Below are 14,138 nucleotides of genomic sequence, written 5' to 3'. Positions count from 1 at the left end.
AGCAGGGGCAGGACAGGCTGGCACGGACCACGCCACTCGAAGGCAGGGGGCGTGGTCACGAGGCGGCAGCGAGGCAGTCAGGCAGGGGGCACACGCAGCAGCTGGTGGCCGTGCGGCGCGGGGGTGACAGCGCTGCTTCTGAGCTGAAGTTCAATAGCACATTATAAAATGCAACTTTACGTACAGTTGACCTTGAGTTCTGCGGCTCTTTTGTAAAATCTATGTTCAGTAGTAACCTGTGAATGGCTAGGTTGCATCTTCTATGTTGACTCCTTGGTAAACATGAATCTGAAAGAAACACGTTAGTTAGATTCCTCACCTTAGTAAAAGAGTCAAAAAAGTTAGTCAAAAAACGACTAGGGGTAAGCTCTTCCCAGATCGGCGCTTACTGGCGCGGAAAAAAGAAGAACTGACGTCAGCGCGCGAGGGCGGCGTCTAAGTACTCCGACATCATTCCGGCGCACGACGCCGACGACTGACGCGGAGCCGCAGACGAAGCCTAGCGACGCGCAAGGGGTATTGCTACAAAAATCTTTCCGGATCCAGCCTGACGCCTGGGGATATTCTAAGGTGAGGAATCTAACTAACTAATGTTTCTTACAGATACATCGTTACCGAAGGTAAGTAACTTGTTCTGCAGCAGTTCTCCCACCATTGTTGGGGGCCCTGAGTGCCAATGTCATGTGTGTTTGAACCAAATCTTTTATTTTAGGACTTGTATACTGTACTACAAGATAACTTTAGGAAGGAGTGCTCAGAAATTGATTCATGGATCCCAGTGAGTAGTGAGGTCAAGGATGCTTCATAGTGATGAAGGGAATGGTGAGGTGGTTTGCTGGGAAGAAAGCCCTGTCCATGCCTGCATTTAGTTTTTCTTCAACCCATCTTTATTGAGTTTTCCAGTAGTGCATAGCATAAAGTACTCGATAATCATCCAGCTATAAGTACAGCATATTGCACCTGCAGCTACAAGCCTCTCGCTGGACAAGGCAAAGGCTGTCCATGCCATCATGATGCTGTGCCCGCCTACGAATAGTGAATGCTGGGGGCGCTACTTGGCATGTGGTGGTGCATTCAGGAAGCTGGTCTCCCCAGACCTAAACATCCATCTGTCGGTGCTACTAAGATAATAATTCTGTTGTGTTTCAATGAGGTAGTCACAGAATGTGGATGGAGAGGGCAGGACTCCACAAGGTGATTGTCGCGCCTTACGAATATATTTACTTTGACAGAAAGACCAGAAAAAGCTAACGGTGAAGGGTGTCATCTAGTTTTACTTCTGTGAAACCTGTGGTGCATTCCAAACAGAATGCTTTATGTAAAACACAGACCAATCTGTAATGGGAGCCACTTTGGTGAACAGCTCAATCTCGAATTTGGATACTTGCTTTGTTAAGTAATCAGTTCTAGCTTGTTATCGCAATGCCTCACCTTGCCTAAACACTCAACACGCTCCCTGAATTCTCTGCTCAGCAATATTTATTTATTTGCAGTTGTAATGTAGGGCAAACCAGACCCCAAGGGGTGTCGGAGCACTTTTTATACGGCAGTAAAGGCGAACAATGAACATGCATGCATATGCAAAACAAAGCCTGAGGGGTTACCATTATATGGCGCCACCAAGGGGGGTACCGGAGCACCGAATAAGGGCACTGTCAGGTGAGTCATGGGAAGTACAGGAAGATATGCTTGAGTCTTCGTCCATGCACAATGCTAAGATCCACGAGGTTACAAGAAGTACCCAGCACCAGTAAATGAAAACTTTTACATTTTCCTGGGAAGTTGTCCGAATAGGGTGGTGAGGTGGAGGGGATACGTCATAGATTCATAAATGGCCTTGCATGACCCAGATTATGGAGAAAGGTGTTATTGTAGGAGGAGTTTATTTTCTCTACTCGAGTATTGAAATTTGAATTGAGCCAAGCATAAGAATAAGTAGAGAATAGTCGCCAGTAGCTGTTTCAGCATTCCAATCTCATAAGCTTCCTTTCGTTGCTAACACCCACACACTAGGACTCTGTGTTGGTTAGTAAGTTCCAACACATAATGACCGCCACAAAAGTTCATGTAGACCAGCTACCCATTATGAGGAAATGGGGTGTATTTTATGGCGTGGTGGTGCGAACTGTTAATACACTTACCAAACCCCTTTAAGACCGGTGGGTTTTGTTTGTTAAACCCTCTAGCTCAACCCTGGGTAGCTGTGGTTCTGAGCAGCAAGGATTACACAAAGGAACAAGTGCAAAGCATTTAAACCGCATCAAATAATTGAAGACAAAATCAACGAGACATTCAGGAAATCCGACACAAATTTATTTATTTTCAAAATGGAGGCTTCCGGAGATGTAGAATTTACAAGGTACAGTAAATTGTAATATTTCACTCAACCGTGAACAGGCATTGGCAATTTCCACGAATTTGGCACTTAAACATTTTGAGCAAAAACATTTGGCTAGTTATGCTGCAGTCAGTTACTTTGGGCGACCATCTCTTCCCATGAGGGGGCCAGCAACGTCTTCCGAAACAGTTACCTCAGCAGGTGAAGCAGTCTTCCGCCAGTTCCAGGCATTTTTATCCCTTGCTGTGGTCTACTATGGAAGTGGTCCTGTGCTAGGGATACAGGATGCTGAAGATGCTCAAGAATGCTGTGTATGAGATGCGGTCAACTGGAGTCTTTCTGAGGCTGCTACTCGGTCCACAAAGGAGGTGAGGTGGTCCTGGTCAAAGGGTCGATGTCCTTTGACATCCTCTTGGTCCTGGTAGAAGTCAGGTCACCACTGGACTACCAGTCGCCCGGTATCACGGTCACAGCCAAATCTTTCGGGTGACCAAGCTGCACTCCGACTCTTCCTGGGTCTGTTGACTCTGGTGCAACTTTGAGGATCATTTCCTGGTCTCTGGTGCTGCACTGTGGCTGGTGGCGGTGATGTGAAGACTTTGGGCTACCAACTTGCTCTATCAGACTTCTTTAGCTGTTGTGGTCCTGTGCTTGTAAACAGGTCATCAGCCACCTGACTCTTGGAGTGTCTTGCTTCGGCTTGGCTCTGAAGATGCCTTCTCCACAAGCAGTGTACAGCAGGCACATTCCCTTCTCCTTTGCTAGCCACCAATTTCAGCAGGTATAGTCCATGCCTGTGCAGCCTCTGTCTGCCGGTGTAGCAGGGCAGTCCTTTTTCTGTCCTTCTTCCAGTCCACTCGAGATCTGAGTTTGATGTGCCTGCAGTGCCATTTTTATGCTAAAAAAATGCACTCAGGCCAGGATGCAGTTGGTAGCCAGTGAGCTACTTGGTTCCCTCCCTCCTTCCTGATGACCACTTCCTGTGAAGTGAGGCATCTGGCTATCCCAGGATGCACCATTGTGCCCACTTCCAACATGGCAGAACCCTCTTTCTTGGAGTCCTGAGCTCCCTATCCCAATGTAGAGGTGTGGCTACCAAGGGGGCTAAATGCCCCTGGAAAACCAGTTTAGTAACTAGTTTCCCTTTCCCTGTCCTTAGTGCCAGCCTATCTACTTAGACAATGGAGCAGCTCCTCTTCCAAGTGTTATCCATTTGCCCTTCAAAGGTGGCTTTTCCTTTGAAGCCATCCTTTAGGGCCAAAACCCTTGTGGCTTCCTGTAGGAGGGGGTTAACACTTCTCTCCAGTGGAGGCTTCTGTTGTCTCCTTTCCTGGGAGTTGTTAGCATGTCTCCCAAGGACAGGAGAAAGCTGTCTTATGGACAGGCTCACTGTGCAACTGTTAAGGGCACAGGAGATTGAAGGTAAAAGTTGCAGTCCTCAATATGTTACATTAATTTTGACTTGAGAATTGTTGTGCTTGCCCTTTTTGCAGGGTCATCCCTGAACTTTCTGCCTTCCTCCTATATTTTTTCTGACCTGTTTTTGGCTGTTTTAGGACTATGGGCACTTTACCACTGCTGATCAGTGCTAAAGTGCATATGCTCTCCCTATTGTAAATTGATGTATGAATTAGTGATTCCATGATTGGCTGGTTTGGTTTACCTGTCAGACCCTAGTACAGTGTACCAGGAGTGCCCAGGGCTGGTAATCCAAATAATGCTGGTGGGCTTGCAGCACTGGTTGTGCCACCCACAGAAGCAGCCTCTAAAAGTGTGTCTAAGGCCTGCCATTGCAGAGCCTGTGCGCAGTCTGGTACTGCCATACTGACTGGGCAAGTGCACCCACTTACCAGTCCCTAAACCTTCCCTTTTCTTCATACCAGACGCCCCTATGGTAGGCCCAAGGGCAGGGTACATTGTAAGTATAAGTTAGGACATGCCCTGGTGTATGTGGCATGTCCCAATAGTGAATTACAGCCATTTTCGTTATTAAATATTGCAAGGCTACCTGTTCCCCATAGGCAAGAATGGGCAGTTTGATTTTTACACCTCATAATCCTAACTGATTCAGAGAACATGGTAGAAATTCGAGTTTAGTATGCCTGAACTCAAGAATTATAAAATACATCTTTTAGTGAAGTTGGTTTTAACATTCTGTGTTTGAAAATACCACTTTAGAAGGCAGGTATTTTCTTGTCTAACCATCCAAGCCTGCCTCTGCTAGGTTGTGTATTCCTTGTCTGGAGTTTGAGTGACAGGGGCTGGGGAATTCCAGGGGGCTGGGGAATTCCCGCAGACAGGGTGAGTCAGCACAGGGCTGAATAGAGAAGATCTCCATGTAGATGGGTGGGAGGAGTTGCACCTGGGACCTGAATAGGGCTGTGCTTTCCCTCCACAATGCTGGCTCTACCTCCTGTGGTGCATCTGATGTCTCTGCACTGCATTGTGAAAGGGAAGAAGGAGTCATGTCAACAAAGTGCTCCAGGACTGACCTAGAACTGGTTTGGACTAGGCAAAGTCCTCTCTGCCTTCAGAGAACAAAGAGAAACTGTGTATAAAAAGGGGACCCAGACCCCAGAACTTTAGATCACTTTGGGAAACAAGAAGAAACCTTTGCTGAGGAGTGGAACCGGAAGAAACTGAGGAGAGACTATCCCTAAGCTGAAGTGCTGCTTGGGGGATTGGCCTGCAGTGGTTGCCTGACTGCCAAAGAAAGGAGAAAGGACTTTGTGTGCACTTTATTCAACTTGTGAAGGATCTCCAAGGGCTTGAGAAAAGAGCTTGCTTCCTGCTGAAGTCTCAGGGACAACAGACTTCACCCACCAGCTCCCCAAGAGTTCTTTGGAAGTGCCTGCTGTTTTGCGGCGCTTTCTGAGGGACTGCATGTCACAAGGAGCTAGAAGTGCGACTCAAGAGCAAGAAGCGTGTTGCCGAACTGCCGCTTCACAACACGAAGCGCCTCGCATCGCCGGAGAAGAGGATCGACGTTGCAGCAGACGCCGCCGCATCACCTGGAAGCGTGTTGCAGAAGAATCGGGGAGTCATCGCAGGTCCACCAAAGCGTCTTGCATCGCCAGGGGAGAGGTTTGGACTCGCAGCAGGTGCCGCCGCATCACTGGGAAGCGTGTCGCAGGGCCTATCTCGTATCCTCGCCGGAGAAGAGCATCAACGTCGCATCAGACGCCGCCGCATCTCCGGGAGGCGTGTCGCAGGGCCTGTCGCGGCTCATCGCCAGAGGTGAAGATCGACATCGCAGCAGAAGCCGCCACATCACCGAGAAGAGTGTCGCAGGGCCTGTCGCGGCTCGCATCGTTGTGGAAGCAACTCGCATCGCCAGGGGAGAGGATCGACGTCGCAGCAGACGCCGCCGCACCACTGGTAAGCGTGTCGCAGGGCCTGTCGTGGCTCGCATCATGTGGAAACATCTCACATCGCCGGAGAAGAGTATAGTCGTCGCAGCAGACGCCGCCGCATCACCGGGAAGCGTGTCGCACCAAGAAGAAGGCGCCATCTTTGTTTCTTTGCACCAGATCTTCAACGCATCACCGTCCTTGCAACACTTTTGTTGTCTTGCGTTACGCATCTTAAGGTACATTGAACTCTGAGTGTCGCATTTACCATCTTAAGAGAACTAAGCTAATTCTACCATTTTAAAGTACAGTATTGTGGATTTTTGTCATTTGTGGTCTTGTGATAAGTCTATATAAAGAATACTTATTTTTGATATAAAACTTGTGTGGTGTCCATCTGTAGTGTTGTCACTTGATTACTGTATGTGTTCACAAATGCTTTACACGCTGCCTCTGAGATAAGCCTGTCTGCTCGTGCCAAGCTACCAAGGGGGTGAGCAGGGGTTATTTTAGGAGTGTACCCCCTTACCCTGACTAGATGCAAGGGTCCCTATTTGTCACAGGTACCTACCTATGCCAACTAGAGACCCCCAAATCTAACCAGAATCAAGTCGGGCTTAATGTAACAAGTTGTTTGACACCTTGGATTATCAATTTTGGTTGCATCGTTGAGGAGTTAGCTGAGCCAAAGGGATAAGCATGTAACCCTGTACTCTCCAATCAGGCGACCAAGTCTTCCCACAGTAAAAACATCAGTTTTGCATTTGTACTGCCAGAACATGTAAAATTCTTGTTCGGCCCATGAAATATGCTGCACTCTGCCTTAGGGTTAGGTAGGCCTTTCATTTGGGGGACACGCACATAGTGCAGAGGGAGGTTTGGCTTTGCCATTGCTTTTAATGGCAAAGTTGGGCTAGCAGTTTAAAACTGCTCTTCCAGTCTGCAATGGTGCATTGATTTTACCTGTGTCACTCCTTGGATCGCACAACCAGTGCTTCAATCACTGGGGTGGCTTTCTAACTTAAATGCCATGGGCACCAGGTAAGTTAGCTGATGACAGTTGCGTACAGACAGTGCAAAATACATGTTTTGGGGTCGGGCACTGACACTGAGGTCTAGTTAGTATCATCAGTGCATTCTGAGTCCAAACCAACAGCATCAGTCCAAAAAACCTGGAAGTGACCATACAAAAAAAGGCATTTCCTTACACCCTTATTGTGTTAGCTATTAGTAAGAGGGCAAAAGAAGGAGTTGTGTTGATTATGCAGTACATATCCTGACCTAACAGCCTGCCTAAAGGATACCATAAGGATCCTTAGACATTATACTGTTCTGCTCTTTCTTTATTAAGTGTTGTTAGCCCTGATTATGAACTTGTTGGTAACTATGGAGACATGGGTGGGTGAGGTAATACCATTACTTTCACCTTGTCCCCCCAGAATTACTTCTCTCTCGGATAATCTGAGTGTTGTTTAAGCGACTAATACTGCCTTTTTGTTCCTGCAGCTTGAGGAACTGATTGGCGATGTGATGTGTTGCTGGAGTAGCTCATAGTATTACATCTCTCTTCAGTTATCTTCTCGTATTCCAACTACACTGTTTTCTACTCATCAGTGCCTCCAAGTTTTTAAGAACCTAAATCATTCCCTTATTGTATACCATTTAGAAGACACAGTAAAATTGGGTTTGAATTAGTAAGATTTCCACAGTCTAGATAAATAGTCTTACAATAGAGTAGGACTAGATATTAGATTACATTTGACTGATGAGATTTTTTTTTAAGAGAACAAAAACTAAATAAAATCAGTCTTGCATCATTTTTTGGGCCTGGGCCTTATTTTGCGTCAACTGACTTTGATAAGGCAAGAGAAAGCCAGAAAAGGGAGAACCATGGAGCAAAGGAAGGATAGGAAATGTATGGCAAAGGGACGAGCCAGGGATGAAAAGCAGCCTGCAAAGATGAAATTGAGACGCGTAGTGTGAAGTAGTGGATGGAAAGAGTTGTGGGGTAGAGTAAAAACTGCGCATCCTTGATATTTGACAACCCCATCCTTTGGCAGCACTTCTGATGGGGAGGGAGAGAGAGAGAGAGAGAGAGAGAGAGAGACTCTCTATATATGATATATATATATATATATATATATATCTCAGATCCGGTACTGACTTAAAATCAGCATGCTGTTTCAGTTTATTAGGTCATATAACATCCTATAAGCATAGAAACATTGTGTTTACTACAGCTCATGCTAGTAACTGTTGAAGTTGCATGGGTTAAACTCAGCGGCCTTAAGTACCCAGATCCAGAACTGTGCATTCTGATCATTAGTGTGCAGTGACAGAGTTGCCTGTGTCTATTAAGCTGTTTCCTTTTAACCATAAAAAATGTTTTAATATTTTCACTGAATTATTGCCATTTTTATAAAGGATAGTGTATTGTATGTCAAACTAATGTGCAAGTCAGATGGATTATAAGGTAACCAATGTAACACAAAATTATATACGGATTGCTTTTACCTTCCATTTTAATCTGTGCAATTGAACAAAATTGGAAAGGTACACAAAGTAAGCAATGTGTTTAAATGTTCTAATACTAAGTTTTGTTTGTCTATTTGCTTTAGTTTTATGAACAGGAGGGTTGTGTCCACGTATCCTTATCGAGAAGCCCCTACGAATGGCTATGCTTGTCCTAGTGGAACGGCACTTCATTACGATGACGTCCCTTGTATAAATGGACTCGTAAGAAAACTATTTTTATGTTTTGCATGGTTCATTTGTGTTGACCACCTTTCAGCTGTAATGCTTTTTATTTCTCCAAGACCATATTTCTTCATCTTCTACATGCCTGTGATTACACAATTTAAAATTTCGCAATGAAAAGGCTCTTTAGATCCTCTCGGCCTCTGCTCAAGAGTCCTTGTTTTCAAGAGGGCAATAATTGGGTTAACCGAGTTCACTCAAATTAACTTTTTTGCAAAGAAATAATACTCTTGATGCCTACAGACACGTGTGTAATAAGTACATATGGACTTCTGTAACTGGCACCTTGTTGTGCACTATCCCGCTGGGTTTTAAATCTTAGAGACCCTTGTAAGTAACCAGGACCTTTCCTTGGCACCCCAAAGTTAGTCTGCAGATACTGCTGCTTTACCAACTGATAACTATAGTACTGGCTTTCAATCTCCTAATAGGCACTGTGCACTTCTTCGTGCCTAGTGGCTTTGGGTTTCTGGGTCAGTTTTGTTTGGCCCTTTTTCAGTGCAGATCTGCTGCCTTCAGCAGCTTCAAAACATGCGTGCCATCTACTTAACAGAGATGTCCGACATGCTTTAGAATAGCTTTCCTCAAACTAGCTATCCAGACTTAAAACACCAGCCCTCTGTATTTTCCACTGTTCAGGGCATAGAATACATCCTTCTCGTGTTCTTCCGGAGATGCAATTTCATCCGTATTGTACACCCTGCAGCACTTTCATCTAAATTATACACATTGCATGTTTGTAGTTTTTTTTTAATTTTCGTTTTTCTGGGAGGCCCTAGAGGGGGCTGTGTTATTCCCAGTTCAGAGGGCCTTCTTCTAGAACAATGTTAATTACCCTTTGCATGGCAGAAAATCATAATCCGACATTGTGGTTAGTTACTTGTGTTTTTTATGTAATGGTTGAAACCTTAAGGCATAGAACTGATTGACCAATTAAGGCTGAAAATGGCAATAAACGTGCTGAAACGGGATTGCATCCATTCAGTTGTGTTATACACCCATTATTCTTACTATGCATTGGCCTGTACAGCCAGCTCAAATTTGTGGCACGTGCCTATGTTAATAAGCCCTATTTGTACTTTATACTTTATTCTTAATGTGCAGACGTGCAATTTTTTTTTTTAGCACAAACTCATTTTCCGAATGACCTAGTCGATATGCCATGAAGCCATAAAGCCTATTCTTCTGTTTTTTACATGTACAAAACTCCATATGAAACTCCGAATTTGTTTTGGTCTCCTAATGTTTTTCAGAAATGGTCTTTAATTAATGATGATTAGCTCACATACAATCAGGTGTGATAATCTTGGGCGCTGCATGAGGGTGGTGCTACATTTGATTGGATAAATGTCTTCCATGCTTTGATTTGCTGATTCTAACCTTCTGCTCTGCTTGTGCATGGACTTGATGCTAACAGTAAAAGTATGTGTATTGCAGTGGGACCATGAAGACAGCCTTCCTGCTTCGCTTAACAGACTCGCGGGCGAAGACGTGCTTTATGATAATGCAGGCCTGTACGATAACTTGCCGTCTCCGAAAATCTTTGCGCGCTATCCTCCGGCTGACCGAAAAGCAAATAGGTTTTCCACTGACAAACTGTCTTCTAACCATTACAAATCTCCTGTCTCCTCCAATCTGTCTTCTGCACAGTCTGTCACTAACACCTCTGCTGTGGGGAGGGCATCTGTCGGGCTCCAGTCTCAGGTACAATGTTTAATTCATTCATCTCTGCTCAACGTATCTTTATTCTGTTTCCTCATTTCATTGTGTGTTTTTCATATTTAAATCTGAGCAAATGTTGGCTTTTTGCCAGTTGTAATTCTGCTAGTAAATGGTAAAGAATGTAAAGGGCTTATATCATATCTTGTCCTACGCCTACAAAAGTACGGTCTGTGCTTTATTTCAGAAAGTCCATGTTACAAACATTATCAAGTGATGGCTCTTTAGAAACATGCAAAATATTTCTGGTATATGCAGTTGAAAACAGCTGGCTTGGACCATTAGCTTGGAGGTCCTACTGCTTATTAAGATGTAGTTGGCCCCACTTATGTCTGTATAATTGGTGAAGGCAAAACTAAGATTGTCCCTCACCTAAATTTCGACTGAAATGTATTTGACATTTATTTAGTAAAACATCACTGATAAGATATACCACTTTGTCCTGGCCGCAACTGTAATTTGCAACAAACTATTAAGAATACAAGTAAAGAAAACCACAAAACATTAGTCATAGTTAATGCTTACTCGGATGTCGTTTTTCGTTCAACAAAGTTCTTGGATAAACTTGCACACCACAAGATAATCTACTTCCTCAAGTTTGGCCTGGATGCAAGGACTTCTTCTGAAATCCTGCCAGATAATACTTGTATGCCTCTGATACTGCCAATGATCCTCTTTAGGAAGAGTCATGTGGACACTGACAAGCTGCAACACCTGCCATTTTTAGATTGCATCAGAGGATTTCATCATAACTCATGTTCTTGTGAGCAGCCATTCTGTCTTCCGGTAGTTTTGCATTCCACCGTTTTTGTGTTATCAACTTGTAGAATTTTAGTCCTGCATGTCCATGTACAAGAGTCCTCATTTCCTGACTTTGCCGCTCCACAGATCAAGGTTATGGTGGAATGGAGCTACACCAGTCTAGCTTGCAGCACACACTGATCACCTCATACCTTCTTTAAAGCAGCCTTCATTTAAGTCAACCTTGAAAAAACATTGGAAATAAATAGGCATAGTCTCACCACATTGATTTCCATACTAAAAAAAATTAGGTGAACACTAAAAGTATTTTTTCTACACTTCTCTTACACATAGTTTAAAGGCAAGAAACCACCTGCAATGTCCAATGGAGTGTCGACGAAAGGAAGAGTTACAAACACTCCCCAAAGAAAACCGGTTGCACCTGTAAATGTGAAACGTACAGCTTCAAGTAAGTGTGCCTGCTCCCTGTCAAGTCCACTTCTAGTAGAACCATTGTCTGTTACCAATATATGATGCTTATACCTTTGATTAATCTAGAACCAGTTTGTTTTATTTAAATGGATAGTTGGTTGTCACCCGATTTATACGGTAAACTACCTTCACCCCGCATGCTCTCACAACAGTCGTAACAACTACCGCGTTTAAGACAACGCATACCATTACTCCACAAGTCGTTACAACGACTTGCAGAGGGGGGTGAAGGTGTTGGATTTAAAATCCAACACCTTCCCTACAGTCCGCACAGACTGGAGTTGGAATAGTAAATTTTACTATTCCAACATCCAGCGCCTCCGCAAGTCGTTGTAACAACTTGCGGGGTAATGGTTTGCGTTGTCACAACGCGGTCGTTGTTACAACCGCATTGTGCCAGCATGCGGGATAATACACTATTTTTGTATTGCCATTACTGGTTTAAGCTCAAATTGTGATGAACCTCAAGAAATTAGGCTTTTGCTGGCAAACCTGCCCAAATAATACCACAATTCTTTCAGCTATGCTTTGGGATTGCTGCCATCTCCTAGTTAAAGAACAAGCGAAAAATATTATTCCCTTTTTTGCATCAGATATTTTTCTTGCTGCCCTGGCATGATTAATTGTAGTAGATTAGCACTAATGTAAGGGGCAGTTCCTGCCCATCGTTTATATAAGAAAATCCATTTCTAAAGTGTAATCAAATATTGCTCGAGTCATTAATTACTTAATGAATTTGCACGTGGTCATCCATTATGATTTGATGAATAGGTGTAGTTGCACCCAACTGCAAGTTATTCGTTTTGAAACACTACGATCCTGTTTCTGATTTTTGTATGTGTATCATTTATATCTGGGCTGTTTATAAAATATTCACAATCTTGTATAGATCTGTATAATATTGATGTGCAAATACTCATCTCTGCAAATGGATCATGCATTGCCTAATGATTGCGGCGCAGTACATTCTGCTAGACATGTACACATGAAGAATGTTGCGCATGGTGTAACCCAATAAAGGAAATCTCCATATGCAGTCTTCATTCCTGAATGATCAGAGTTTCTGTTGCAGATTTCATTGACTTTTGTAACCAGTATAACAATCCGAAATGTTATGCATGGGTCTCACCGAGCCCCACTAATTTGAATGCCAGCTTCTGATTATGGTAATTCACTGCTACGATGTAGCAACAGTGTTTACCAAAAGCTCTTACCCACTCTTTAACAGTCATAAAGGAGTTTCAGGCTGTTCTGGCAGGGCTCACACAGAGCCCGTCAGTGCAGTGTTGACAAAGCAGAGAGCATATCAGGAGAAAAGGGAGGAGAAGAAAGGTTTAGAGGCTGGTGGGGTGGGTGGTAGCAGGCCAGTTTTGTTTTCTTCTTTTCAACAAGCAGGAGAGGCCATGTTTTTTCCTGCTGCCCCTTTACACTTATGTCACTGCATATTACTTGAAAACATGGGCAGATGATTAGGGTGGGCTATAAAGAAGATAACATTATAGTTGCCTAATAGTGAAAATCCAGGATGGTTTCCACCTCAGTGTTTAACTCAAAGACAACTCGAGCTCTGCTCCTATTGTCTATTTGAGGTCACTCGGAACCCCTCTATGGAAAGCATCCCTGCTAACCACATGTAATTCTATATGTATGCGCATTGAAAACATCTGTTTTGCCAAGATGAAGCAGAAGTGTCAAAATACACATCTAAAATAAATTAAAACCGTTTATCCAGATTTTTCGGATCACACATCGCCAGAAGGTAGTGGTGTCCTCTTAATAAGGAATATTGAATTAACATGATCCTCTTCGATTTGCTACTTTCTAATACTCAGTATAGAATAAGTGATGTTGACTCTGCAATGCACATTAAGCTTCTTGTTTACTTTTCATAGATGCGGAGCAGTATAAATATGGAAAGAATCGCGTAGAAGCAGATGCAAAAATGTTGCAGGCCAAAGAGGAGGAGTTGTTAAAGAAAAAAGAAGCCTTGCGGAACAGGCTGGCTCAACTCCGCAAAGAAAGGAAGGACATCCGAGCTGCTATTGAAGTCAACACTGGTATGGAACACTTCAATGCCCTCTAAGCTGTTTTACTTGTGCTCCGTATAGAAGAGGTTCATTAACTTCCATCTGTGAGGTTCTCTCCACCTCTTCTTGCCAAGTTCTAGATGGTCTGTGTATAAGGAATATCCAAACCATACATTGATGGGTATTCGATCAAGTAAATGGGAAACATTTGGAAGTCCGCAGAGTACCCTCTATTTACTTCACCATGGTCTAGTACAGGGGTCTCCAACATCTTGGGTAATAACAGCTACTTATGTTCAGTGAAAATCATCCTGAGCTACTCATATTTTTTGTGTTGTAACAGTGACCACATTTACATTAGCGGCCACACAATGTAGGTGTACCAGCAGTAATCACCTCAGTGCATCCGGCAAGGTTGGCAGCAGTAATGTGAAAAATGTTTTGTCAATGTGGAATACTGCTAAATTGATAATACATATCAGCCATAGCTGCAATGTCCTTGGCACCAATGTAATGATATTAGTAACAGGTTTGCCCAACGCCCCACGATTTATCACAAAAATAGCAGCTTTAAATATATTTTGGAAATTTCATCATTTTGTTTTACATATAAAAACATCAGTTTTGTCTAAAATAAACACTTTTCAATTTTGTTGCTCATATGTTCTATATTTAGACAAGTAAAAGCTTCACTTTTATAAGGCAGGGATGCTC

General features: G+C 43.6%; 1 protein-coding gene across 2 annotated transcripts in view; it reads left to right on the top strand.

The window, feature by feature from the left end:
* The window catches only part of AFAP1 (actin filament associated protein 1), a 444,017-nt gene that overhangs the window by 377,385 nt on the left and 52,494 nt on the right, over positions 1-14,138 (top strand). The window contains exons 12-15 of one of the 2 annotated variants that reach the window (XM_085642467.1): positions 8,307-8,424; positions 9,883-10,149; positions 11,260-11,374; positions 13,290-13,454. In XM_085642467.1, the coding sequence (XP_085498593.1) occupies positions 8,307-8,424; positions 9,883-10,149; positions 11,260-11,374; positions 13,290-13,454 (665 nt within the window). The remainder of the gene's footprint in view (positions 1-8,306; positions 8,425-9,882; positions 10,150-11,259; positions 11,375-13,289; positions 13,455-14,138) is intronic. The other variant, XM_085642466.1, reaches the window with a different exon arrangement.

The sequence above is a fragment of the Triturus cristatus genome, chromosome 2_2 (genome assembly GCF_964204655.1).
Source record: "Triturus cristatus chromosome 2_2, aTriCri1.1, whole genome shotgun sequence".
Taxonomy (NCBI): domain Eukaryota; kingdom Metazoa; phylum Chordata; class Amphibia; order Caudata; family Salamandridae; genus Triturus; species Triturus cristatus.
This window is presented reverse-complemented; position numbering and strand designations above follow the sequence as displayed.